The 27,686-nt window shown below is 43.2% G+C and overlaps 1 protein-coding gene across 6 annotated transcripts in view; it reads right to left on the bottom strand.

The window, feature by feature from the left end:
* Nucleotides 1-27,408, bottom strand: part of LOC101161704 (caskin-1) — a 50,028-nt gene extending 22,620 nt beyond the window's left edge. The window contains exons 1-4 of one of the 6 annotated variants that reach the window (XM_020704301.2): nucleotides 25,694-25,816; nucleotides 11,464-11,515; nucleotides 7,477-7,574; nucleotides 4,539-4,600 (exon numbers count right to left, since the gene is read on the bottom strand). Coding sequence is in view for 3 of the 6 variants with exons in the window: in XM_020704288.2 (XP_020559947.1) it covers nucleotides 7,477-7,574; nucleotides 11,464-11,515; nucleotides 26,698-26,791 (244 nt within the window). In the remaining 3 variants the exon portion in view is untranslated. Of the gene's footprint in view, nucleotides 1-4,538; nucleotides 4,601-7,476; nucleotides 7,575-11,463; nucleotides 11,516-25,631; nucleotides 25,817-26,697 lie in introns of those variants that run through there. The other 5 variants (XM_020704288.2, XM_011477219.3, XM_004066030.4 and 2 more) reach the window with 5 other exon arrangements.
* Between the last annotated feature and the right edge of the window lie 278 nt (nucleotides 27,409-27,686).

The following is a 27,686-nucleotide window of genomic DNA, read 5'->3' as shown; positions in this document are numbered from 1 at the left end:
CTCTGTCTGACCTACAGCACATCTCACCACCGTCATACTTCTCTCATACATGTCCTGAACTACTCTGACATACTTCTCTGCCACTCCAGACGACCTCATACAGTACCACAGCTCCTCCCTCGGCACCCTGTCATACGCCTTCTCTAAATCTACGAACACACAATGCAGCTCCTTCTGACCTTCTCTGTACTTTTCCATCAACATTCTCAAAGCAAAAATGGCATCAGTGGTGCTCTTACGGGGCATGAAACCATACTGCTGCTCACAAATCTCCACCTTCTTCCTAAGCCTGGCTTCCACTACTCTTTCCCACAGCTTCATTGTGTGGCTCATCAACTTTATTCCTCTATAGTTGCTGCAGTTCTGCATGTCACCCTTGTTCTTAAAGATCGGTACCAGAACGCTTCTCCTCCATTCCTCAGGCATCTTCTCACTCTCTAAAATCCTATTGAACAACCTCGTTAGAAATTCCACTGCTGTCTCTCCTAAGCACTTCCATACCTCCACAGGTACGTCATCAGGACCAACGGCCTTTCCGCTCTTCATCCTTTTCAGAGCCTTCCTAACCTCATCCTTTCCAATCTCTGCTACTTCCTGCTCCACAACAACCACATCTTCCTCCCTTCTTTCCCTGTCATTTTCCACGTTCATCAGCTCCTCAAAATACTCATTCCATCTTTTCTGTACACTCTCCTGGGTTGTTAGCACCTTTCCATCTCTGTCCTTAATCACCCTTATCTGTTGCACGTCCTTCCCATCTCTGTCTCTCTGTCTGGCTAGCCTGTACAAGTCCTTTTCTCCTTCCTTTGTGTCTAACCTGTCATATAGCTCATCGTAAGCTTTCTGTTTGGCCTTTGCCACCTCTCTCTTCACTCTACGCTGCGCTTCCTTGTACTCCTGTCTACCTTCCTCAGTCCTTTCTACATCCCACTTCCTTTTAGCCAACCTCTTCCTCTGGACGCATTCCTGTACTTCCTCATTCCACCACCAAGTCTCTTTACCGTCTTTCCTCTTTCCAGATGACACACCTAGCACCTTCCTACCTGTTTCCCTGATAATCTCTGCTGTAGTTTCCCAGTCATCTGGAAGCTCATCCTGACCACCCAGGACCTGTCTCAACTTCTGCCTAAATTCCTCACAAGTTTCTTCATTCTGTAGCTTCCACCACTTGGTCTTCTTTTCTGTTTTCCCTCTCTTCTTCTTCCTGACCTCCAGAGTCATCTTACACACCACCATGCGGTGCTGTCTGGCTACACTCTCTCCTACCACCACTTTGCAGTCAATAACCTCTCTCAAATGACCTCGTCTGCATAGGATGTAGTCCACCTGAGTACTCCTACCTCCACTTCTGTATGTCACTCTATGTTCCTCTCTCTTCTGGAAGTAAGTGTTGACTACAGCCATTTCCATCCTCTTCGCAAAGTCCACCACCATCTGTCCCTCCAGATTCCTTTCCTTCACACCAAACCTGCCCATCACCTCCTCATCACCTCTGTTGCCCTCACCAACATGTCCATTAAAGTCTGCTCCAATAACAACTCTCTCTCCTCTGGGAAAACTCTCTATGACCTCATCCAACTCACTCCAGAATCTCTCCTTCACTTCTAACTCACAGCCAACCTGTGGCGCATACCCACTGACTACATTCACCATCACCCCTTCAATTTCTAACTTTAGGCTCATCATCCTGTCTGAGACTCTTTTCACCTCTAGAACACTGTTTACAAACTCCCCCTTCAGAATCACACCTACCCCGTTTCTCTTCCTATCAACACCATGATAGAACAGTTTGTATCCTCCTCCAATACTACGTGCCTTGCTGCCCTTCCACCTTGTCTCCTGCACACACAGTACATCTACCTTCCTTCTCTCCATCATGTCTGCCAGCTCTCTGCCTTTCCCTGTCATTGTGCCAACGTTAAGAGTCCCTATTCTCAAACCTATGTTCCTGCCTTTTCCCTTCTCTCTCTGGCCACGGACCCTTCTGCCTCCCCTCTTTCTTCGACCAACAGTAGTCAAATTTCCACCGACACCCTGTAGGTTAACAGCATCGGTGGCGGTCGTTGTTAACCCGGGCCTCGACCGATCCGGTATGTGTAAAGTGTTGTGGATGATTCGCATGGTTATTTTGGCAATTTTTACGCCGGATGCCCTTCCTGACGCAACCCTCTCTATTTATCCGGGCTTGGGACCGGCACAGAAATGTAAATTTAAATTAAAAAAAAAACCTCAATACTTTGATATCTAACAGAATATTCTTTTTAGCAATCTACTGAAACCTGTGAGTAATGGTTCGGCTGAGAAAATACCATGAAATCCCAAAAGGAAGAATTCAAACAGTTACATTATGGTGCGCAAACGGCTTTATTTATTATCTTGCAACATGATCAGCCTGTTTGGCCTGTCCTGTTTGACCAGGGTTTGGCAGCCATCACTTTGACCCTCTTGGAAAAGAAATCCTGCAGTACTTGATTCTCTTTACCCCCTTGTAACCTCCAGAAATACTCTGCACCAGCGTTTTACTCTGGCATTTGAGCCAAACAGCCTCTAAACAAAGGGCAAGGAATCCCAATCACTGCCTTGACGTGATCTCAGAGGACGTTGCAGAAAAATGTAGGACACTTCACATTTCAATGGAACTAGAGGAAACACGACAATGCAAAGAGGTCAAACAATGAAACGAAGAGAAAAGTTGTGTCCAGCTGGTGCAGCCAGAGGACGTCACACTCCACTTTACAGCCGCAGCTGCACTAGCAGTGGTAGCATTTCACATCGACCCAAAACCCATGAAGTCTCGATAGCATAGATGAGCCTCTCTGTGAAGCGGAATAAAGCCCTTCAGGGTCAGATGGTCTGTGAGAAATCTGATTCAAAGTGTTGTGATGGGAAAAAAAAGACTTGCACCAGCTGTAGGAGCTACACACACACATGTGAGGACAAATCACATGTAGAATTGACCAAAAGACTCTGTTCTTCTGAGCAACTGGACCTTAAAAGGTTGATCTAGAAGATGTTGCTTGGTCATGTGAGAAGCTTCTTCACTTCTAACTGCTGAGGGAGGATCAAGATGTTTTATGGTCTGACTATTCCAGAAGTGTGACAAAAAGGTACATATCTACATGGAGTAGAAGGACATGTCAACAACTTGGTGATGACCAGAATTTTAAACGGGACTCCAGTCTCCAGAGCAAAGATCTTACAAACAGGACTGTACATAGGAGACAGGAAATGGCTCAAACCCTTCAACCCCACCTCTGTTGAGAGTTGGTTTCTCCATTTGAACATAGATGGCCTCCTGAACTCCTCTACCAAACCATCTGCCATTTCAGTCCTTTATCGTCTCTCAGTGGCGGACTTAGCAGTTTGGGGGCCCCAGCCGAACATGAAGTCCTCTGCAGCCGTTGTATTCATTTTTTTTTATCCCTACCTTTTAGGGTGCAACGTCAAATAGCTTCCTTACTGGCCCACTTTTAAAGAACGTTAATATCAAGAATGCAAATGTTTTGATAAGAATTTATAAAGGGAAATTACATTTCAATTTTAAGGAGATGTTGTTTATATTGTGTACATTCATTTCACTTGGAAAAACATTGCATTTAATAAATGGACCAATTTGTTAATCCCTCACATCCTAGAAGGAACTAGTGATAATTTTTCTGTCTTTAATTTGTCAGGTTTTACTTAAGAGGACAAAAGAAAGAAATTTTTTATTCTGTTCTTGTTTTTCCTATTTTATCTTTCTTCCACCTCTTTTCACAACCCTACGCTTCATTTGATCACTTTATAAAAATTGCTTTAAATCATCATTTAATCTCTGCCAGTGTTGCTAGATAGAGTTACAGTTTTCCAGCCTAAAAGTCATCCAAAGACCACCAGACCCAGCAAAAATATTAATCAGTGATTAATAAGCAGCAATTAATCATCCATTTTTTCTAGCTTCCTGCTTTGATTGAATTTCCAACTTTACACATTAAGGATTTTACATCCACCATTTTTGCATTCAGTCAGAGCAAAACATGACATAACAGGACTCCTATTAACTTTACTAATAACCACTAATGTTTTGCTCTAATATTAAGAACAATAAAAAACACTATAGGAGTTCTACTTTAACTTATTAGCCTATCATGACCAAAAGTGGAAATTCTTCTTGTATTTTTACTTTTCATGAATTTAGGTGACAAAAAATATAAGCAAATGTCCTTGTGAAACGTAATAAAGATGAGTTTGATTTTTAAAAACCTGCTCTTGTGAATATAAAATGTCCAAGTATTAAAAAGGAATTTTGTGCAACACCAACAGGAAAGTCCTCCCAAAAACATAAACATATGTTTTCATAAAACAAATGATCTATTGTCTAAATTAGTATAAGACAAAGATCTGTTGTTTTTATTCCTCAGTCTGTCTTTTCAGTGCAGCTTCATGTCAGATCTGACCTAACATATATAAAGAGAGGACATGGAATAAAAAAGTCTAGAATGTAAAAAAAAAGCTTTCCATAGTTAGCATAGGCTGAGTAAACTGAAGGAACAACCAACCCGACTCCACTCAGGATACCGGAATCTCTCCTGCTTCTCTCTCTCAGAGCTTGCAGCCTGTGCTGAAATTAAACAGGAAATACGCAAAGTAGTGATTTTTGAGAATGAAAGTGATTAAATGATTAGAATCAAACTAATAAATTGCATTTATGAAACAGGTTAGTGGAAACATGTTATTTTATAGTTAGTAGACTGCAGGTGAGGAAGACGGCAGGTAAAGCATCTTCCCAGACTGCATTTCCCTGCATGAAACGTATTTCAACCATGAACAAAAAAACTCCCAAACTTATCCCAAATCTAAATTATGTCCATCCACCTAAAGCAGTTTTTGCCCGCAAAGTCAGAATAAAAACCGTCCTATTGAGCTTGAAACTGCTCAGTGTAGCAATGCTGCCTCTGCTAGCTAACTCGCTAACCAAAGGGTTGGCGGATCAATCCCCGCTCTCCCCAGCCAGCTGTCGCCCCCCGAGCGCGGCTAGTCTGCAGCTCACCGCTCCCCCCAGGGGATGGGTCAAAATGCGGAGAAGAAGTTCCCCATTGTGGGATAACTAAAGTATCAATTATTATTAACTTGGAAGCCTCTGGACTTGACTGGAATATACCATTGCTGAAGAAGGACCGGGGAGGAACAAACTCTTTTACATGATCAATCTTTAACCAGTTCAGTGATTTGGGGTGTTTTTCATGACAGAGTTCTATAATGATGGACCTAAAATTTATTTTGGATTCTATTAAGTAATCAGCTTGGGGCCCCTAGAGCGTTGGGGCGAATGCCCACCTTTGCCTAGTGGTAAGTCCGCCCCGTCGCCTTTAAAGAAAGTGACCATTGTCCTTATTTGAAGATGATGAACTGCTGTGTTCTGACCTGATGTGGCTCTTGACCAGTTTTCGTCTCAGTGTATTTAACAGGGATGTTGTGTTTGTTGAAAATCCTTCTGACTTTCTCAGACACCGCTGGCACCTAAGGGAGAACAATGTTCAATGATCTGATGCTCTTCTTCTTCACAGAAGTCCAGCTTTTCGTGAGGTTAAAGTGGCTCTTTTCTTTGTTGGTTTGTCCTTATGGTTTCTCTCCGATGCTGTAATGTTCGGATTACTCATAACTTATTGTCAAGTGGGTGGTGGGAGTCAAGCATGAGATACTGGTTCGAAAAAGTAGGTTTCCTGCATACCGGAATGTTCCTGCTTTTGTTGAGTTGTACGGAGCAGTCCAAGAAAAAAAGGGCTTTTTTCCGATTGAACCGGATGTATCCGTCCTTTGCAGTGATGTGCCGATGTGTCATCCACATATCTGGATGTGTCTCCTCCTACCATAGACAGGTTTGTCACTATGGGGGACGCTGGGGGATCACATGGCACAGTAGTGCTCTGTTTTCTTCCCTGACCTCATTCTGGATTGTCCCCTGTCTGTACTTCTGCATCTTCTGGGAGTTTTTTTGGATTCTGCCATTGAACCTGCCCACAGATTTTCCCTCTCAAATCTACCCCTCCTACCGCCTCTCTCCTGGAATTGGATATTGGATTATTTTATCTCTTGCTCTCTCCTAGTCCCACATCAAATCCCCCCCCCAGAATCCTCCAAACTCTGCCAAAGCTTCCCATCTTCCTCCTTTTAACCACCTCATTACAGTTTCTCCAGTAATCACTCGCCAGAGTATCCATTTTCCACTGCTCCTGTCATTGTCTTTCTGGCGTCACGTTCTTGCACAGCTCCAGCACCGACATCAGATTGGAATAGTTCATAAACTGTTATTCCTAATTCTTAGTCTTTGCTGCCTGGGGTTCAAAAGTTTTAGAAAAGCCTTATATTTAAAGGAATTTACAATCTTAAACTTTGAGGGCAAAACAAATCATCTATCCCACGTGTACACTGTGAGTACAAAATTGTAAAAGTGGTCTTTATCCAACATAAATGTGTGTAATGAACACTGCATTCATCCAGTCCAGGAATTAAAGTGGTGTCAGCAGGTCTATGTTGAAAATTACCCTCCTGCCCTAATTGCCCAGCAAACAGGTGTTATCCCCATTTTTTCTCTGTAATGTTTATCATATCCATCCCCGACCTACAGGATATCTAGGTCATTAAGCACAATCTTACATTTTTGATTGCTGGAAAGGTTTTTTTTTTTTTTTTTGCAAAACAAAGTTGGCTTTTTTCCACTGATGGAAAAAAATGAATCCAAGGAAACTTTTGGCAACATCATCCCTCCCAAGGAATAAATATTCCCTCAGCTGGTATTTTCAGCATCAACATTGCATTTTTGCTGATTGCTAATCCAGGTTAGGATTTTATGTGTTTATAAATGTTAGCAGCACCTCTTTAATTGTTAAATATAGTAGCTTTAAGTGGTGAGAACTGCTTTGGGCAAGAGATGGGCCCACGTCCTCAACGTCACCACTGCACTCCATGAGTTTTGAATGCAGAGCTTTGACATTTCTGTGAAACTGACGTCGAACCACGTGGTAAAAATGCCCACCAGGTGTGCGCCTCTATTTAGAAACACACAGGGCATGACTGACGGGGAGTGCAGAGACCAGGCCTGCATCCTCCAGGGATTATAACTCCCATCTGCCCTGAGATTTTCAGCTATTTTCTTCCGCCAACGTCTGCCAATGTGGGGTGGAGATATATCCGCTGCTCTGCTTTCACTTGGCTTTCAGTTCTGCAGATATGAAGCTTTCATCCCTTATTTCTCTGTTGTTTACCGAGCAAACAAATCTGTCACTCTCTGTCGCACACTTGCACACACACTCGCAAAAGCAGTGTTACATTTCCGACAAGCTCGCTGCTTATTACATAAGATGGTATTATTTGTCACACAGGGAAAGCCGGAAATGTGTATTTGCTTTTTTAAGGTGCGTGGAGTCTACAGTGAGTTGACACAGTGAGTTTTTAAGGCAACACTGTCTGCGCTCATCCATTTTCCTTTTTTTTTACCTTTATGGTCTTTAATGTCCACTGCTGCCTGGGCCTCCAACAGCAGAGAGATCAGCTCCTTGTTGCCACTCAGAGCCGCATGGTGCAACGGGGACAGCCTTCACACACAAACAGGACATGTGTCAGAAAAAATATAAAAACATACATATTCGGTCATAGTGTGACTTTAACTTCGCTGAATTAATCTTCAGCATACAGCTGCTCCGCCCCTCAGCTCTACGTGAGAGATGGGGGGGGGGTTTGACCTACTTCCATTAATAAGCAATCTTACTACCCCCGGAGTAGAAATCACACACATCTATGTCATCTGTGTGTGTGTGTGTGTGTGTGTGTGTGTCTAGCTAATGCATCCCATGTGAATATGAGAGCCAATCCCTGGAGTCAATTCAACAGCCCATCCGTCATTACTCAAAAACTTTGGTCCAATTATCTCATCCCAACATTAGAGGTTCTGTTTTCTGTTCGCTCCACTGCCCTCCACAAAACCATCCAATCATTCTTGCGACGACAGCCAAAATCTACAACTGATGTGCGGAAATTTCAGAACTAATCAAGGCCATCGACTGATTTGTGTAACGATTAATTAGGTCTTCGTGTGTTGGTTCACACGCTACAATAGTGTTTCTGCTTGGAGATTCTGTCCCTATTCGCGCAACGCTGTCAGCAACCCTTTATCTCGTGGAGGTTCTTCTATTATCCAGGCGAGAAAGTGCTCACACCAGAGCGTCAGGTCTCCAGAACTCCACCCTGACCTTTCAGCTGCAGATAAGCTGTGCAGACGCAAATTAAAACTGAGTTCAATGATTTTTCTTTAACGATTCGGTCTCAGTTTCTTTGAAATGCTGTAATCTGAAACCAAGTGTTTAATAAGCCTGTGACCACAACAGACTTGATAAGAACCAGAAGGTGAGGCACACGCGGAGAGGAATCGATACATGTGAGGAAGGTTCAGTCAGCTAAACAGACGCAATTTAACGCTAGAGGTACAGCGGGGTTTGCAGAAAGCTAGCTTAATGCGTGAAGGCTTACGTCTGAGTGGGGTCACTGAAAAAAAGTGAGAGCAGCATTTTTATGAAGAGGTTGTTTTTTTAGCAGCATCATATAAAATGTGTTTGTTTAAAATGCAATACCTGTCTAAAAACATGTAACAAGGCAAAGATTCAAGCCTCAAACTGACACAATTTCAAGATTATATAAAGAATTAATGCACATTTTCTTATGAATGCCACACATACGTACAGTAAAATATGGTTGACAATATATAGCTATGCCTAGTTCAATGTTGTTTAATTGTTTTATACACTCTGAAGGTCTGAACCTCACTGTAGACTTTAGTATCTTTAGCTTCAAAGAACACCAGCTCTTCACAAAATTCTCCTTTATTTATCACATCTCCAGACATGATAAAACTACATTGAGACTGGTTTGAGAAGTGTATGAAACAACAAGGAAAACAGTTTAAACAATTATTTATTTGAGTATTTGTTATTGCTTGAAAAACATTAAAGAAAAAAAACAAAACTCAAATACTTTGAAGATATTCTGAAATGTAGAAAAGTTGTTTGCAGTTTGTGTAGCAAGTCACTCTGATAGATGAAACAAAAGACTTGCAGAGATTAAAAATGATCCCTTAATGTCAGATTATGAATTTTGTCTTTGGTGAGTTTAGTCTAAAAAAAAGAAGGCTCCTCAAAGGTTGCCAAACTTTTCACTTTCTAGTTTGATAACACTAAATTGGAAACAGTTTAAGACAAGACTGCGATGCCTTGAAGGATAATTTGAATTTTCAAAACTTTTTTTTTTTTTTTACTTGTTCTGTCCAACAGCTGAGCAAACAGATGAGAGCTGAAGGCCTCTTTAGTTGGACACATTTTACTTTAACAACAGGGAGTTATAAATCTTCTGACAAACCAGATGTATATTTGAATAAACCCCTTTTATGATTTATACTAAACTTTATTCATATTGATTTTATCTGTAACAGTTTTTTGTTGGACTGGACGGAAAAGAAAAGGAGGGAAGAAGAGAGATGGATGTTACAGAGGGAGGGATAGGAGGGTGATTATAGAAGGGGGGTGGGGGTAAAATCATGAAGCAGCATAAAGCAAGAAGTTGCTGGATGTTTTTAATCATTAAGCTCACGTTTAGAAGTAATACAAATCTAGAAGGGGCGGGGCCTGTCCACACACACACAAATGTTACCAACATACCTGTTGGTAACATTTGTGCATTTGTGTTTGTGCAAAGGTGAGATAGCACCTGTGCTCAAGTGAGTGTTTATGTTCTTCTAAAATGGATGATGGAATGTAAAAAAAAGGGATGAGAGTGCCCAGTCATTCCCACACCAAGACCCCCGCTATAGCAGTAGCGGTAGCCAGGAACCCCCCAACACCCACACTGTAGCAGATAGACAACAACCGCCCGCTGGCCAATCGCATCCTGGTACCCAGTCCAGGGCCAGCAGGACCGCCACAGGGGCCCCCAAAGCAGGGAGGCACAGGGGGACAGAGAGTGCAAGCTCCAGCCCAACCAGGAGAGCATCCCCTCGCCGGAAGGATCCAACGCGGGGCCCCACCCCAGACGAGCAGCCCACCACCACCCAGGAGTTCTGAGCATCCCCCCCCCCCCCCCCCCCCCCGGCACAGGCCAGGGCCCCCCAAGGGAGACCCGCTCCACGCTCCAGGCAGCCACCCATCCAGCCCACGGTTGGTCAAGGAGAGAGTGAGGCAGGTGCAGGCCCCCCCTGGCCAGGAGGAAGATGCCCAAGAGTAGTGGGGGTCCACAAGGAGTGTTTTAAACATGGCCCGACCAGGCTAAACCACAGTTGGAAATTTGGCGAGTCCCAGAGCTCAAGGGATAGGACCAGAACACACACCACAGGGACACGGACACCCCCATGCTCAGATGTGATGTGATCCCCGGCTCTTGGTCTTGCCAGAGAACTCAGGGATCCCTCTCCCTGCGTGGAGAGAGGGCTGCCGGGCCCAGGAAGCCAGCACCCAAGGGACATGGCCATGTCGCCGATGGCCTGGCACCCCCGGCCAGGGATGAGGTAGGGGACAGATGGTCAGAGGTCCCACCTTCCTTGTGTAATGTATGTGTGTGTGTTTGTGAGTGTGCATGTGTGTTGGAGTGTATATTTTTGAGGGGTAAAGGGTGTGTGTACTAAGGGGTGCAGTTAAAATTGGCGGGCAGGGCACTGAACATTTTCAACATTCTAGTTACTAGAAGAGCTGCTAAGCAAAAGAAAAAAAGGAAATACATGAATGTTGGAATTTTGAAAAACCCATGCAAATGCTGTTTACAGTTTTTTAACTGTTGAGTCCAGTGAGAAGAAAAAAAACTTACAAGAAAGCATCAAATATAGATAAGACAGATTGGAAGTTAAAGATATCAAATTGTGAGAAAATATACAAGTTAGCCAGACCTTAAACCTCGATAAACAGTAATTGGTTAAATATAATATTATTGTTGCAGTTTTAATTTGTCAAAATTATGTTTCACCGTTTCTCACTGTGTCACAAAGTCTTCCCAAAAAACTAGAAATAAAAAAAGCTAAATTTGTGTGTTAATCCTTAAAACATTAGCCTAAATGTATTAGTAACAAAGTAAAATAAACAAATATAAATATAATAATAATAATAATATGCTTTTAAAAACCCCCCTTGTTTTTCGCATACTAATTTTAATAGAAAGCATTTTCAGATAAAGCATAAGCTGATTATTTCCTCTTTTTCACCTCATGTCTCTAAATATCTTCACCCACACAATGAATCATACAAAGAATCTTTGCAGGAGACTTCACACGTCTGTGTCTGGACGAAAAATGTTAGTTATGAGTTCATATTAATATTGATTAATACCATTTAAAGGTTAAGGGCAAGCAGGACAGACAGCGAGGCTAATGGTGATTGGAGGAGTGATGATGCAGAGGGGACGACTGTGGGAGGACTGGGGGTGGGGGGGGTGGGGGTTGTTGTTCCTTACCCATCTGCATCCTGAATGTTAACGTTGATCCGCTTTGCCGCTCCGAGGAGCTCTGACAGAGAAACAGGGGAAGAAAAGAGATTTGAGACTCCGTACAAACCAAGAGTCAGAGTCACAAGATCACAATATGACCGGGCGAGTGATACTCAAATAAACATTATCTGTCAGGCTCTGCTGATTTCACAATGTGTTCTTCTAAACAAAGAAGATAAATAATCACAAAAAATAACAATATTAACTTTACAATCAGAGTTTGGGTAAAGTTTGTTTGGAGTGAAAGGGCATCCACATAAAAATATTTACCAATATAATGTATCTTCTCCTTTAACCTTTTGTCAAGACCATCATCACAACCCATAATAATGAAAGCTTCACCCTTTTTCCAAAATCAGAAGCACAAGGAAGTTAAAACGTAAATTGTTTTTTAATAATATTAACAATAGATGTATTATATCTCTAAAATGTATATTAGCTCTTAATTTGTAGTTCCTGTGCTAAGTTTGCATACAAAAAGGGGGACCCTTTTAAAACTATCAGTATAAAGTTGATCCACTGAAAAAATGGATCTAAAAAAATAAGGATTAACAAGAACATGTTAAAAAAAGGCATCAAAGCATGAATGGTTATTCTGACAACCATAATGACAAAGTAACAGCTGTTTATTTCTCTATGGAAGTCTGTGGGATTTTGGCTTTTTGAACCAGCAGGTACTTCCTGTTTGAAACGCCAGGGGGGAAGGATCCACTCAGTCCAGTTCTCTTATACAGTCAATGAGCAGGACCAAGTCATTAATTTGCAAGTCACAACTAAGTCTCAAGTCTTTGCCTCGAGTCCTGTATCAAATCCCAAGTCACAGCCAACACTTCTCAAGTCAAATCAAGTCCTACCATTGAATGTTCCCAGTCCTTTCCTTTCAACAGCTGAGACAGTAACAGGTCTTTTTGTGTTGGAAGTCTCAAGTCCAAGAAAAGTCAGAAGTTTGCTGTTAAAGTCCAGGTCGAATTGCAAGTATTTTCTACATTTTGTCAAGTCTAGTTAGCTTTACAGCTCCAGTCTGACTCAAGTCTAATACTGCATTCACACCGGACGTATTTCTCTCGTCAAACTCGTGTCTACCGTCTTTCTTTTGACGTGTGTCACTGCTTGACGCCTTGACATCCCGGCCGCAGAGCAACCGACAACGTTTTTCTGGACTTCATTCGTTGCCACATCATGAAACACATGCATAATGTTGAGCGAGTAGCTTGGGCTTATAGGTTTTGAAGGTCTCTACAGAAGTCCTGGCAGGCACGTCACCGTGGGTCACCTAATCCTTCACAGTCTCTCCCAGTGAACTTCACTCCTACAGCGAGAGCTGTGCCTGTAACGGCTGTTGTGAATGTAACTTCCATCAGTCTGTGGCCCAGTTTGAGCATTAACCAAAGAGGGGAAAATAAAAGCAAAACCAGAAGATCTTTTTATTATTGTCTCGATGAAAATGAGATAAACATCATAAGCCCATGGAATTGAAGCGATCACTGCCGTTATGACGGCACCCGCTCTCCATCTGCCGGGCAGCCAACCGCCCGTGGGCCAGCATAGCAAGCACAATAGCTGCTCAGAGTACGAATGTCGGACTCTAAGCAACGGCGCTCACTCGATCCTCTTCCTCTGTTCGCTCACGGAGTTGCCAAAGACGGTCCCGGTTACTGTTGGGCGAAGACGGGATAAATTCTGGACTGGCCACCAGTCTGTCACAGAGCCCACCAAGCTAGAGCTTGCTAAACTGTACTTGCTCGATTGGTTGATCCGGCAATCCAGCAGCCCCAGCAGGTTAAGGAAATGGATGGAAGTTCAGGTCGTAAATCTCCACATTGAGCAGCCATAATAGATTTATTTTTCTACCATTTGATCGAGTCACTGAAAACGTCACGTGCCCAAAGGTGAGTTCCTGATTACACGTCAACCTGGCCGCACTGCGCCCAACGCCCAAATCGCGCCACAGGACCTCTGTTCATTGACTAAACATTGAAACCCGACTCGAAGCGTATCCGGTATGAATGCAGCATTAGTCATGTGAATTAAGACCACATCTCTGTTAAAAACTCTAAACTGTCCAATTGAAGCATGTTCTCTTTATTTTACAATTTGTTATGTCTTTTCATTTTCCTACTTTTTTTTAATGAAAACATAGCACATTGAAAATACACACAAAACTATAATCAATTTTTTGGAAAGGGGGGGGGGGGGGGGGGGTCAGGTTTTAAAGAGATGAACCAGTCAGAAAAGCAGCTGATAAATAACATTCCCTGCTGCACGTGTGTGATGTTGCCTCAGGCCGATCGTGTGCAGTCATGTCATTTCATTGATTATATGAACTCACACATGTGAGAAACAACAGTGATCTCTGAAGGGCGATCAAGGCAGGAAACCAGCAGGCGCTCTCTGAGAAGGACAGAACAAACAGCTTGCCTGTCCTTCTGCATCCACTTTTTTTTCTTCTTATTTTGGTCAGACTCTCATAATCCACAGGCCATAATCTGTGGCTGTTTGGTAATCTGTGGAAAAGCTTCTCCCTCTCCCTGCAGCTCTATCCGCACTTCATCCCTTCATCCTGCTCTCACACTCTAATTTTCCCTGTAATTTGCTAAAGAGCGTGTGCTGATTGGTGCTTTGGCTGTTTCTGTTTACCCTCCGAAGATGTCATCACTTTCCTGCATGTGTGTGTGTAAAAATAAGTTAGGGTTCCAGTTTTGTGCACGTTAAGGTTCCCCCATCTATCTTGGATTAAAAGATACAGGCAAACCCTCCCCCCGCATGCGATGAAAACATGTGTACAGATATCTGTGTCACCAGCGGACTGTCAGCCACATTCACTCCCCCAGAAGCACCCCACTTTCCAGCGGAGTACTGTGTCAAATCTTAATATTTACCATCCCGTTTCTCTTTTTATACCTAAAGGAGGGCGGTGAATGCTGTGAAACCTATTATATTTCTCATAAGAGTTAAGAAATCCTGTTGTACGTTAAGGAACTGAAAGACATGCTAGTAAATCTGTCATCATCTCTGTTCCTGATTCACACAAATGGAAATGTCAACATCAGTGTATGACTGGTTAGCCTCTTGATAGAACTCAGAGTTATTTTTGTGGATATCTATCATAATTTTAATGTTTCAATAGTAAATCTGTGGCTTGGATGATTTTTTTTGGCCGTGGAGGATGGTAGAGCCATAACTCATGTCCAAAGAATATTTATTTCAAGCTGCAGTGGAGGCAGTTTATTTATTTATTTTCCAAGACAGTAACAGGATTGTGGCTTTTCTGATTTTATGATGTACTTCAGTAGCAAAAAAGATATAAATGTTAATACAGCATTAAGCTGGATTTACTAAAAAGCTGCTTCAAATGTTAATTAGTGTATTTTTAGTGTTTATTTATGTTTGGTTGTAGTTTTCATTGATAGATAATTACAAAGGACATAATCATCTTTACCCAACTGGGCAGCCATGACCAAAAAGCTCAGAGTGATCCCAAAGACACTAAAGGTGAAGCCCAAGATCAAGGTGCATTGGGGCGGCCATGGTCCAGAGGTAGAGTGGTGAACCTCTTATTGGAATATCGCAGGTTCATTTCCCACCCTGCCCACCCATGCATTGAAATATCCTTGGGCAAGACGGTGAACCCCACATTGGTGGATACAAGCTGGCTCCTGTGTTAGGCATCAGTGTGTAAATGTGTGTTTGTGAGAGAGTGGTACTGTAACTGTAAAGCACTTTGGACCTTCAAGGAAGGAGGAAAAGTATATAAGTACCCCGAATTTCTGTCTAGTGGAAAGACAATGGATTTTCTCCTAATCAGTGAAGAAAACTAAAATGTAATTGAGGCCAAACTTTATTCATTTCAACCATGATTGAAAATCTTTGGTGTTGGACCGGACGGAAAAGGAAAGAAGGGAAGAAGAGGGAGGGATGTCAGGGGGGGGGGGGGGGGGGGTGATAGTGAGAGGGGGGGGGTAAGACCATGAAGCAGCATAGAGCAGACAGGTTTACTGGTTGTTTATCATTACGGTACAGATAAAATGTAGTACAAAAAGGGCGGGGCCTGTTCACACACACTCAAATATTATCAACACACCTGCTAGCTGCAAAAAATGTTCACATGTCAACATGTACACAAAACAGATAGTGTTCACGAACGCATACCTATGCCTTTAAACCAACTAGTGTGAAATCTTTCATTCATTCAATCATGCAAACTATAAGTGCAAAGGTGAGCTAACACCTGTGCTCAGGTGAGTGTTTATGTTCTTCTAAAAGCCAGCCACCCCCACATCCAGACCCCCGCCGCAGCAGCAGCGGCAGCCGGAATTCCCCCAACGCCACACGGGAACAGGCAGGGAACAACCGCCCCCCGGGCGACCAAGACCGCCACCCAGGCCAGGGCCAGCAGGACCGCCGCGATGCCCCCAGAGCCAGAGAGCAGGGAGGCGCGGAGGGAAAGAGAGCGCCGCCCCAGCCCAGCCAGGAAAGCAGCCCCCCCGCCGCGCCGGAAGAGCCCAACGCAGGGCCCCACCGGAGAAGGACGCCCACAGCCCCAGACGAGCACCCCACCACCACCCAGGAGTTCCGGGCATCCCCCCGCCCCAACCCCAGGTACGAGCCAGGACCCCCCAAGGGAGACCCGCTCCGCACTCCAGGCAGCCACCCACCCGGCCCACGGTTGGTCCAGGGAGGAGCAAGGCAGGGGCCCGCCGCCCCCGCCCCTTTTTTCCCCGGGAACCCCGGGGAAAAAAGGGTGGCCCACAAGGGGTGTTATAAATATGGCCGACCAGGCTTGGCCATGTTGGAAGTTTTGCGGGGCCCAGCGCTCAGGGGCAAGGACCAGGACCCACCCCCCAGGGACACGAACACCCCCGGCTCAGGTGTAATATGAACCCCCCCACCGTGCGGAGAGAGCACCGCCGGGCCCAGGGAGCCGGCACCCAAGGGACACGGCCGCCATCGCCAAGGGGCCCGCACCCCCCACCAGGGAAGGGGTAGGGGACAGATGGACCCAGGTCCCACCTTCCTTGCAAAATGTGTGTGCGTGTATGTGTGTTTGAGAGGGTGTGTGTGTGCATGTGTGTGTGTTAATGTTGGAATGTATATATTGAAGGGGGAAGGGTGTGTGTACTAAGGGGGGTGCAGTTAAAATTGGCGAGTAGGGCACTAAGGGGACATCTCCTGATTACTCACAGTGATGTCCCCTCCCCCTCCCCACCAAGGGGCCCTAAATGTCTAAGGTGCGGTTAAAATTGGCGGGTAGGGTGCCAGGAGGACATCTGCTGCTTGCTTGCAGTGATGTCCAAGCACCCCCCCCTACCAAGGACCCTACATGTCTAAGGTGCAAATAAAACCGAAAGAGGGGGGGCCCTCTCTATACGGCAACCATAGGAAGGGGGCCACTGCCAAGTAGCCCCCCCCCCAAGGCGCATCGCAGGCAAGACCCCCCACCCCCTCACCCTAATATGAGGTTATATGAGGAAGGGGGTAAGTTGGGGACAGCTGGTAGACTGTCCCCCGGTGGTCAAACAGCTGTCCCCCAGCAAAGGGGCCAGGGCCACCCAGCCCAGGGGCCCCACCCCCGGAGGCGCCGACACCCCAGGCCCGGCACCACCCACCCCACACAGAGAGAGAGGAGCCAGAAAGCGTCGCCCCCCCCAGAGCAAGCCCAGGCCCCCACCCCCAGACGCCGGCCCTAGAGGAGCTCTGGTCAGGCCTTGACGGACCGAGGAGGCAAGTTGCTTCATTTTAGATTTGACAATTTAATCACAGAGTTTTGTGATCATCATTCTGTGTAGACTTAGAAATCCCAGAATAACTCCTAATAGGAGACACAGCACACATTTATGATTATATCTCTCTATTGCAGTTCTGAGGAAATTGTTGAACCACCAGACTATTCTCGCTAGAAGTCAAAGCCAAAAGGAAAACCAGGCTAAAATCTTAAGTGTGGTTAAAGTCTCTTGTAATTTTGGAGCTGTTTTCTTTGTTACTGTAAACGTTTTCACTCCTTTCACATTATATTTCCTTATTTCTCTGGGTTTGTCCTTAATTACTGGCTCTTGACTTTCACTGCTGGTCCTTAAGTCCAATAAATGGTAGCTTTTTTGTTCACAAAATCAAAGTCGACTTGGCCGCTGAATGAGATGTCCTCTGTAGGTAGGTCTCAATCTGCTTGTTTGAGTGCAAACTTGGTCGAGATCAGGAATGGGCTATCCAGGGCTTGATGGTTGTATTCCTGCATTTTTTCCAACATACTATGCCCTGGTGAGTTCTAACTGGCTTTACACACCTGAACCAGGTAATCCATCATGAATAGGGCTCGGATATGTGAAAATCCTGCAGACCTCGGCCATTGAGGCCTGGAGTTGCCCATCTCTGATGCAGATTAACATAGGAAACTATACTCTGGGCAGTTTTAACCAAATCAAACAGGGCCGGTGTGAACCCACCTCTTTCTTATTTTCTGGTCTTCTTACCACAATAAGAAACTTTGGAGTTGCAATGGTGGAACTAGGTATAGCACCATGTTTTATAACTTATAATATTAGAACTAAGTGGCAGTGTATCAACACTTGCATGGCAGTAAGAATCTCAGCAGTATTCTAACATAAAAAAATCACACTTTTCTCTTTCTTACTTCTAAAAATGTGTGAATCTGACGTATTTCTGCTTGTAATTTAACAGTGTTTTAAAACAATGAAGGTTGATGCAAAGAAAAAAAAGAAATTTAACATTACTAAAAAAAAAGAGAAAGAGAAACAGTGGTGGAATGGACAATAATGTTCACTAAAACCCCACAAAAGAATCTATGTATACTGTGATGCACCGCAGCAGCTGTAAAGCTCCAGCTGCTCTAAAAAGTCCTTCTTCTATAGGTTGTGACAAGTGTAAGACATGAAAAATGGTGCTAATACATTTGTACTTCCCAAAGAACACTTCAACACTAGCATCTAAAGTATTTGCTTATTAATTTGACATCTTATTTGGTTTGATCAAATATTGTAAATCATTCACTTTACTCTCAGATACGCTGTTTGAAGAGAGATTTCATTCATCCATCCATCCATTTTCTTAACTCACTATATTCCCTCCAGGGACACAGGCTTGTTGGAGCCTGTCTACTCTACTGTTGGGCGAAGGCGGGGTACACCCTGGACAGGTCACCAGTCTGTCACAGGACCACACGATCAATCCCACACACACTCACACATACACAGGTGGGCACGTTCAACCTGTGAAGCATTTTTCTGGATTGTGGGAGAAAGCAAAGAGTGTCAGAAAAAAACCCAAACATGCACAGAGAGAACTTGCAAAGTCCACAAAGAAAAGACCCAGCTTAGTTTCAAACCAGGGCCATCTACTTGTGAGGCTGGAACGCTAACCACTGCACATCCGTGCAGCCAAGAAGAGATCATATTTTTCTTTATTAGTTTCTGTAGATCATAGTGAACACCTCACAAAATAAATCAAAAGTCACTTTTTGTTAGTCTGAGTCTCAGTTTGAAGTTTCTCAAATCTCAAGTGTTGTTCTGACGTTCCAGTGAATTCTAATGTCTTGGTCTAAAGTTTAAGTCAAATCTCAAGTCTTGGTCTAATATTAGTCGAATCTCAAGTCTTGGTCTGATTACAAAGCCAAGTCAGGAGATACAATGTGTGAGTTAAATGCATGTTCTGTCTAAATTTTTCATCAGAGTATTTTAGGACTGGACACATTTGGTTTGCTTAAAGTGAACCAGAGTTTGTTTCCCCCAATAATCCAGAACAAATTTTCAGGCTAAAGGCAGACCCTGGTCCTGGTACAATCCGTCCTTGGAGCGGAACAACTGAACCAAAAAGGCCAATGTAGCCGGCGTAAACAGAGTAGGAATGAAGCAACAGATGAGCCTCAGACAAATATAAAGCAACCATTGTGTTATGAAACAGAAAAAAAAAAGTACAGCTGTTTATTTCGACACAGCTGAAAACGCTTCCTACATGATTTTTTCAATATGCTGCATGCACTGCTGTGACGTCATCCTAAGCTACCTTGTAGTTTCAATAACAGCATTCTCTTAAAATAATGCCAAAACAGATGAGACACAGAAATTCATTGAAATGTAGTTGGATGAATTCAGACTCATCAAACCAACTTTAATGTGATACAAATTGCTTCTTAATGTTTACCCAACAATCTATATTGTCATAAACACTTATCAGCCTAACATCTTACATTGATACGGTTCAAAATTTGTAAGTGAAATATAAAAGTTTGAATAAACTAACAGCGCAAGATTTCCATACCTTATGCCCTCGTAATTCCTTACCAATGAGTGAGGAGATCTTTAGTCATGTGGTTTTGTTTACAAGCTTTAGTTCTGAACAGGAAAGTCCCCTTGATGGCAGTCTTAATACCGGACTCAATCCGGACCAAATTAAGCGGACCGGGTCTGGACGAACAGATTTTTCCAGTCAGAACACACCCTATATTAACCAGTGATTTTGTATTTTGTCTACTGAATGCCGGAATTTAAGATCATCACAGACCATTTAGTGCATCTGCCTGGCAGCTGGTTCTATCAGATTACCCAGATATCCAAAACCTTGCCCTTTATTGGCAGCATATTTATCTTAATTAGTAGATAGTGATGTTTTTGCTCACTGAGCATCACAGCTTCTTCATGTCGATGTTAAAGTGATGGCAGCCTGAGCGAAGGAGGACGTTTTGTTCAAATCCTTCCTGTTTTTATGGTACATTATTGGAGATATTTTTGTACTGGAAGTTTATTCGATTTAATTAACCTTTATTGCTCACATGAACCTTTTGTAACTTTGACCGCACTGATCTGCACAACTTTGAAGTTGGCTTCAAAGTTAATTTCTTGAAAACCTGTAGATGCCCCTGTAAAAACATATTTCCAAGAAAAAAAACAGCTTTTAAGAAAAAGTATTCCTGGGAGTCAACTGTTTCCCCAAAGAATCACTGATATTAGAAATGTATCAAAAACTGGTCATGGCTTGTGCCCTGTCCTCACACATGAACTGGTAACACTAAAAATCCTGGATCAGATTACTGTTTTTTTCCTAACAAATATGTAGTGAGACTAAGCAATGTTATTGCTTATCGCTCAGTTGGAAGTGTCAAAATGCGCATTGATCTGAGAATTTTGCAAAAAGGCAAATAAGGAATTATCACAAGAAGAATTCTGACAGCAAACAACTAAATCATTTCAAATGTGTATCCCAATCTGCACTGCTGTAAAACTGTCTGAGGTGTACCCTCCCTTGGATTTTAAGTAGCTGGGATAGGCCTGCAACATCTGTGACCCTACACAGGAAACCAAGCTGGACGGACGGACAAACGGACGGACGGACGGATGGATGGATGGATGGGTGTGCACTGTCTGTGCCAGTTCAGAAAAATTCTAATTGTATTGGGGTGATTGGGTTGCTGGAATCTATCCCAGCCACTGTCAAGGGTTAGATGGGGTAAGAGGGGGTACACCCTAGCTGGTTCACACATGGGCACCTTGACCAGAACTGTTTCTACCCAGCTCAAACACTCCACACAATAAGTAAGTGTTAACTTGGTAAACAACACTTGGCTGAATGTGGATGCAAAAAACAGAAATTTGACAGTACAGGACAAACATCCTGAGAAAGTATAAATCCAAATAAAGATAAAAAGACGGGATGATTAATGATCAGTCAGCTGTGAAGTTTGTAGTGCCGAGCTGCCAGAAGGATCAGATATCCAACATAAGCTTGCAGGATTTTCCTTTATCTGCTGCTCAAAAAGCGTAGATCTGAATCGCTCCCCCTAAAAGTTCCTACTTCTCTGGGATACGTCCTCCTCTACAGCCACATTAACAGGGATTTTTTTTTTTGAATGAGCCGTGTGTTTGAAACATGCAGCTCATTTGAAATGAGTGGATGTATGTGGTGCAAATGAATTTCAATCTTTTCAATCAAAAATGCCAGTTGTTTCATTCTGAGTCGATAGCAGCAATGTCTGACTGTCAATAGCCTTTCATGGCTTCTGACCACAGGATGCACCAACTGTCTGGTAATGACCACTAATGTGTGCTTTTCTGTTGTTTGGTCAATGGTGGTTGGAAAATCACACTGCCTCTGTGTTTTACAGCGTTATTGATTATTTACTAAAACAACTCAAATAATTAAAATGTGTCCTAATTTCTGCAGCTGTGTTTTAAAGTTGCAAAGAAAAGAGCTATAAATGACAAAAAAGATAAATTATGATTTAGAGAGTGATGGCCATTCTGATGAGGCTTTAAGATTGTTTGTTTGAAGACACTGTCTTTTTAGCTGCATCATAATTTATTAGGAACAATAAAAGTTTTGCTTTTTCTTTTCTCTTTGCATATATTTGTAAAAGAAAGTCAATTTAGAGAGTCAAAACACCCTGTTGACACAAATAGAGGGTGCTCAAATTATTTTTAACGGAAAAAAAGGTGTTAATTGTTGGCAGATTATGGTGGGAAGGTGATGTTTTTACACAATTTAGTGATAAACATAGAGGTTTGAGAAATAAGACAAAACTGGAACCCTGTAGCCTTTTAGCTACGATTTTCTGCTTCAATTTTGAACCAACAGCTCATCTGTCTTAGTGTGGATGCTGGTGTCTTTTTCAAAGTTTTTGAGAAAAACAAACAAGACAAGAACCACATCAGCTTTGAGACTAAGAACGCTGAAGGGACTAAGTTCAAATGGAGGGAAAAAGCTGAAAATTCTCTATCTTTATCTTTGTGTTGCTATCACACTGCACCAAACAGGAGTGGACCTCACCTAATGACATCATGCAGTTACATCAGATTTTCATTTGGGGCAGTATTTCCCCCAAACAAGAACCATTTCTTCATTAATAATTCTGCAAATAAATTTTTGTCTATTTTCTTTGGAACGTACATATTTCCATCGCTCCTTCTATATTTGACTCTTTGCAGATGATGGTCTATTTGTATTTACACAGTGGTGTAAGTGTAGCTCAGAGCTTTGAGCTAATTGAATTGGTTTGAGGTTGAAATCCCCGGCCTGACAGTCATCAATGCTTTTTAAATGCACAGCAAATGTGTAAAATCATAGTTTAATATCTTAAGTTGTTTTTATCAAATGGTGTTCTTTATCTGGTGATGGCAATTAACCAGTGATCAAAAAAAAAATCCCAATATCACATAGAGAGTCCTTTTTAAAAAGCACCTCTTTCTGAATTTACATTTGTTTTTTTCTGCAGTATTTAAATGTTTGCATTTGTAAACAAAATGCAAAATATAAACAGAAGTCATGTAGTTAAGAAGTATGCCCCGGGTAGTTTCCAAGGCAACAGCTGTTTCTTTCTCACTGATTGCAACCAGTGGAGGGCAACAACCTGTTGTCTTTTGTGCAGGTGTAGGAGTTCCCTCACCATCTCCCCCAGTCCTACGACATGGCAGCGTAGACACTTCCATGTTTTGAAAGTAACAGAAAGTTTATAAGTTACATGTTTACTAGGGATGCAGCGATTCACTTCTACAATTTGGTTAAATCTCAATTTTTGGGTTACAGTTTTGTTTCAGCTTGAAATATGATTTGTGTATAAAAAAAACAGCGACAAAAAACTACACATTCAGAAAAGCATTTGTTGAAATCTTCTAATAAGCAAGTAACAATGAAGTAAAATCCTTCAATTGGTTATAGTAAGCCTGGAATGATAAAAAACAACAACAAATAATTCATCCATCTTAAATTTAGCGAAACACATTTTTGACATCTTCAACACAGTGACAAGCGGTCAGGGTGAGGCAAGTGAGGCACAGCCTCACTTGTCATAATCATGATAAAATAGGAAAAAGTAAATGAAGTAAATTCTATTTTCCACTGATCTGTGTTAAATATACATTTTCAGTCAACTCAACACATTATCCACAGTTTCTGAGGTTAAAATCGTCACATTTGAGTGTTGTGCGATCACAGACGGAGCGGAAACTCCTGGTGAGGCTCTGAAGCGCTCTGCCTCATGTCTGACTGCAGGGCTCAATGTTAACAGAGACGTGCGCTGAAAACACTGCTGTAGGCCCGCAGAAAAGGCTTTAGGTGAGGCAAGCCCCGCCAGCAGGGGGCAGACGTGAGCTGACAGCTGCTTTGTAGCTACACTGGTGCCATAGAAGCAGAACAGACTAAGGATGTCTTTCTCCATTGAGAAGGAGAAGCTCACTACAGGAAAATAAGGAAGACTTTTCCAACAGATCATAGAGCTTTTTGTGGAGAAGGATTGGAGCATGGACTCAAAAAGTAGGGGCAAACATGGTTTTCAATGTTTATTTTTTTAAAATAACATAGGAGTAAGTGGTAAAAATGTAAGTAAAATCATTTATTTTATTGATTAATTTCACAGACATTTGATAACACTGATTAAAGCACCAGAATTTGAAGTTGGAAAAATACCAGAAATAGTTACTGAGGGTCAAATGTGCGCTGAACACATCTGTATACTTTAATTTGTTTACAGTATATATGAATAATTTATACACAAGAAGAGTGTTCTATCCATGTCTATAAAAGAAATATTCTCTGTTGCACAAACATTTTCTTGTGTGTATTTTATAAGCTGTTAGCTGCTGTTGGATGAATGCTGAAATAATTATTTCTTTCATACTAAATCAGACTCCAGAGGAGTCAGTGCCTCACCAGCCATCAACCTCACCGCACGTCACTGCTTCAACAAACACTACTGGTATACAGTAGGGATGCAACAGTTCCCGTTCCCCCACAATTTGGTCCGATGGTTTAACATATGGTTCGCTTTTAAACAGAGAATTGTGGCATCCCTAGTCCATATATCTATATTATCACAAATAATATCAGATAATCTTAGTAATAGGTTTAGGGGCTGTCATCTGGACTTACTTTTTAAAGTTAGAAGACGTTTTACCTCTTATCCAAGAGGCTTTGTCAATTCAGAATTGACAAAGCCTCTTGGATAAGAGATAAAGCCCCTAAACCTACTACTAAGATGGAATCAACCAAAATGAATGAGAGTTCATAGAAATATCAGATAATAGACAAAAACCTTCTGATTATTCCATTTCTTACAATATATCTCTTAACTCCCTGCAAACAGAGTTGTGTGCATGTAAAGAGGCTCACTGTGTAAAGAGGCTCACTTAACCAACATTCTCCTAAACTGTAGGAAACCTGTAAATCACTGAATGAACGCATCTACTTACTACATGTAAATCTAGATCAAAGTTTGCTGGTTTGGGTCCTGCTGAACAAAGCGTGAACTGAATGGCCCAGTGTAAAAGACAATAGATATCTGTATTTTTCGAATTGAGACCCACTTTATTGCCCAAAAAACCAAATCCCATTTATGCCTCAGCGTTCTGGTAGGTGCAGGTGTGTAAATATCCATCCACCATTTTTTCCAAACCCACTTAATCCCTTTCATAATATGTTCACACTGAGCTTGGCAAAGCCATAAAGACATAAAGACGTAAAGACACGTAAAGGCGCATTTCATAGATCTGTGTTCAAATCTCGCGCATTTACCCGTCACTATGCACGTTTTTAAGTTTGTTTTCGGGCTCTACGTACAAAACACAAAGTCATTGAACGCATGTTAAAAGTTAAACCAGTTGACCTTTGACCAATCAGGGACTCAGTTTGGTAGGGATGGCATCTTTTTCAATTCAAAGAAGTGCCAACAGTTTGAAAATTGATCATGAAGTAGGACTTAATAATTGCGGTTTGTGTCCGGCCGGAATTATACCACACCAAATCTTTCATATGTTGGAAAAGAGCTGGCCGTTGGGTATGTAGCATTAGGGTCATAGGGTGGCTAAAGCCTATTTCAGCTACTGTTGGGCGAAGGCGGGGTACACCCTGGACAGTACGCCACTTTGTCGAAGGGCCACACAATTACGCTCACTATTGCATTCACACCTAGGGATAATGTAGAATCATCTTACCTATGAATGTCGGATTCAAACTAGGGCCTTCTCACTGGGAGGCAAGAGTGCTAACCACTATACCATCATGCAGCCCTGGTGTTTGTAAATAAGCATTACAATTCTAGTACACACTAAAAGACAATATAGATTTTGCCTTTAATTCAGGCTAAAACAACAGGTGAGCTAAAACTTTAATGCCTTTAGTACAAAGGATATACTCACAGCTCAGGTTAGAGTTATCATTCAGTCACTGTTGAATTTTGAATTTAAAGATCAGGTCTTACATGATCTCACGTCCACTTCCACTCCTTTAATCCCCAACGTTCATTTGTGTCGTTTGTGACAGTAGAAACCATCACAGCGACTCCCTTCTAACCCGCCATGCTCTGAACTTCATTAGCATTCTATTTATAATACGATCACAGTCAGGCACATGACTAACACCCGACGTGTCAAGTGTGTTTTCGTCCACGCTTGCCTGTGAGTGTGTGCGTGCACGAGGGCTTTTAGATCCTCTCGCAGTGGAGACCTGGCTCACTGTTTAATTATTCAAACATAAACCTGGATTCAGACACACTTTAACCTCCCATTCGACACACCACACTGGGTCACTCCTTCTGTCCTGCAAGCCCCCCCACACTCAGTCCCTCCATCTTTAGTCTCTTTGTCAGTGTGCAGCAGCCTGACCACTCAGGGCTGATCTGTTCTGGCATTTGAGGAGAAACATTTTCTTGTCCATGGCACTGCTGGAATTTTCAAAGACAAACATGCACAGAAAGGAGGCAGGGCCCGGAGGAAGGGCCCAAAGAAGACCCAGAGGGGGAGGAACTGGGGCGAAGTAGGTGTCAGCAGAAGGGGTTAAGGAGATGAGAGCAGCTCCAAGGCTGTAATTGAAATCTAATTATCACTTCACATCCCATCTGATTTCATGTGAGGCACCCATGCGCACGCGCACAGGGCACTCACTCATTTACATGTATGCTCCAAATGTCTGCACGTTTGCACTTACAATTATCACACTATAACCACGAACATCTGGGTTCCTCACACACCAATAATCCGCCTGTCCCGAGAACAGTGCAGGACCTCTGTGCACCCGGTATCCGCGCGCGCGCGCACCTCATCCCTGCCTCATAGTGGGGAACAGGGGAGGGGGGACACGCGTGCGTGATTGCCAGCTACATCTTGATGTCTGCTGTCATACTACAAAAACACAGAGGATCAGGTTTTGCCTGCGCTGTCCGGAGCTGGTGCGTGTGCGTGACAGGAGGATGGACGGCGTACTGACTGGCTTTTCCTGGCCGCGGTCTCTGCAGAAGCCGCTGAGCTGTTAGCAAGTCCTCGGTTTTCACGGCCTGGAGCAGCTCCTGGTCCTTCCCCATGTCCCGTCCGTCCCGCCCCGGTCCGCGCGGTCCAGCTCTCTTCCTCTGCCGCCCCTCTCTCCTCCGTGAACTGCCGCTACATCCTGCCGGCCTCCCGCTGGAGACGAGGGCGGGGGGGGGGGGGGGGGGGTTTAGGGATGGATGCCGCACCGGTTCAGACAGGAGTTCGGCGCCGATCACCTCCCCTCCGCAGAACCGAACCGACCGGACGGGAGCTCGCGCCCTGCGAGGATGCTCAGATTAAATCCGCGTGACGGCGTCAGCGGGAGCGTGCGTGACAGCGGTGGAGCGCGAGCGCCCTCATGCTCTTTGGGTCAAACCAAAATCGGACAAACCCTAATCCGCAGGAGAGCACGCGCGGGTCGCTGAGGTTTAACGTGTGACCGCTGCCGTTTACGCCTGAGTCAGAGTGCGCGCGGGCGCGCGCACACATGTAGAGTCCTCGCAGTCGTTCGTGTAATTTCGTAAGCAACTGGGCACGAGCCATAGGCACGAGCCCCTTTCGCTCCAGTTGTTGTGATTCTGGTGTTTGTGGGAGCACAAGTCTCAAAGATCGTCTATTCAGAGATACTCACTCTTAAACTTGGGACTCATCCATGAGCCCACGTGCTTTTCATTTGAAACCAAAGTAAGTAAGTAAATAAATAAAATCTTCTCAATGAAATATAGCGTTACTTTAAAATAAAATCCATCAAGTATAAGAAAGTTATTGTTTTTGTCGTTGTATTTAAAAAAAAAAGGAAATGGAAAATTTTTCGAGTTTATATATAAGAGTTTAAACAAATTTGAGTACAAAACCTAAGCAAAAAAGTAAATGCAAATTCGGATGTTTTAAAAATTCAACAAAAAAATTGATCAAATCCGTTGTCTCCAGCTATTTTGGGGGGAGGGGGGT

Source organism: Oryzias latipes, chromosome 1, assembly GCF_002234675.1.
Source record: "Oryzias latipes chromosome 1, ASM223467v1".
Taxonomy (NCBI): Eukaryota; Metazoa; Chordata; class Actinopteri; order Beloniformes; family Adrianichthyidae; genus Oryzias; species Oryzias latipes.
Note: the sequence above shows the minus strand (reverse complement) of the source record. Positions and strands in the feature narration are given on the sequence as shown.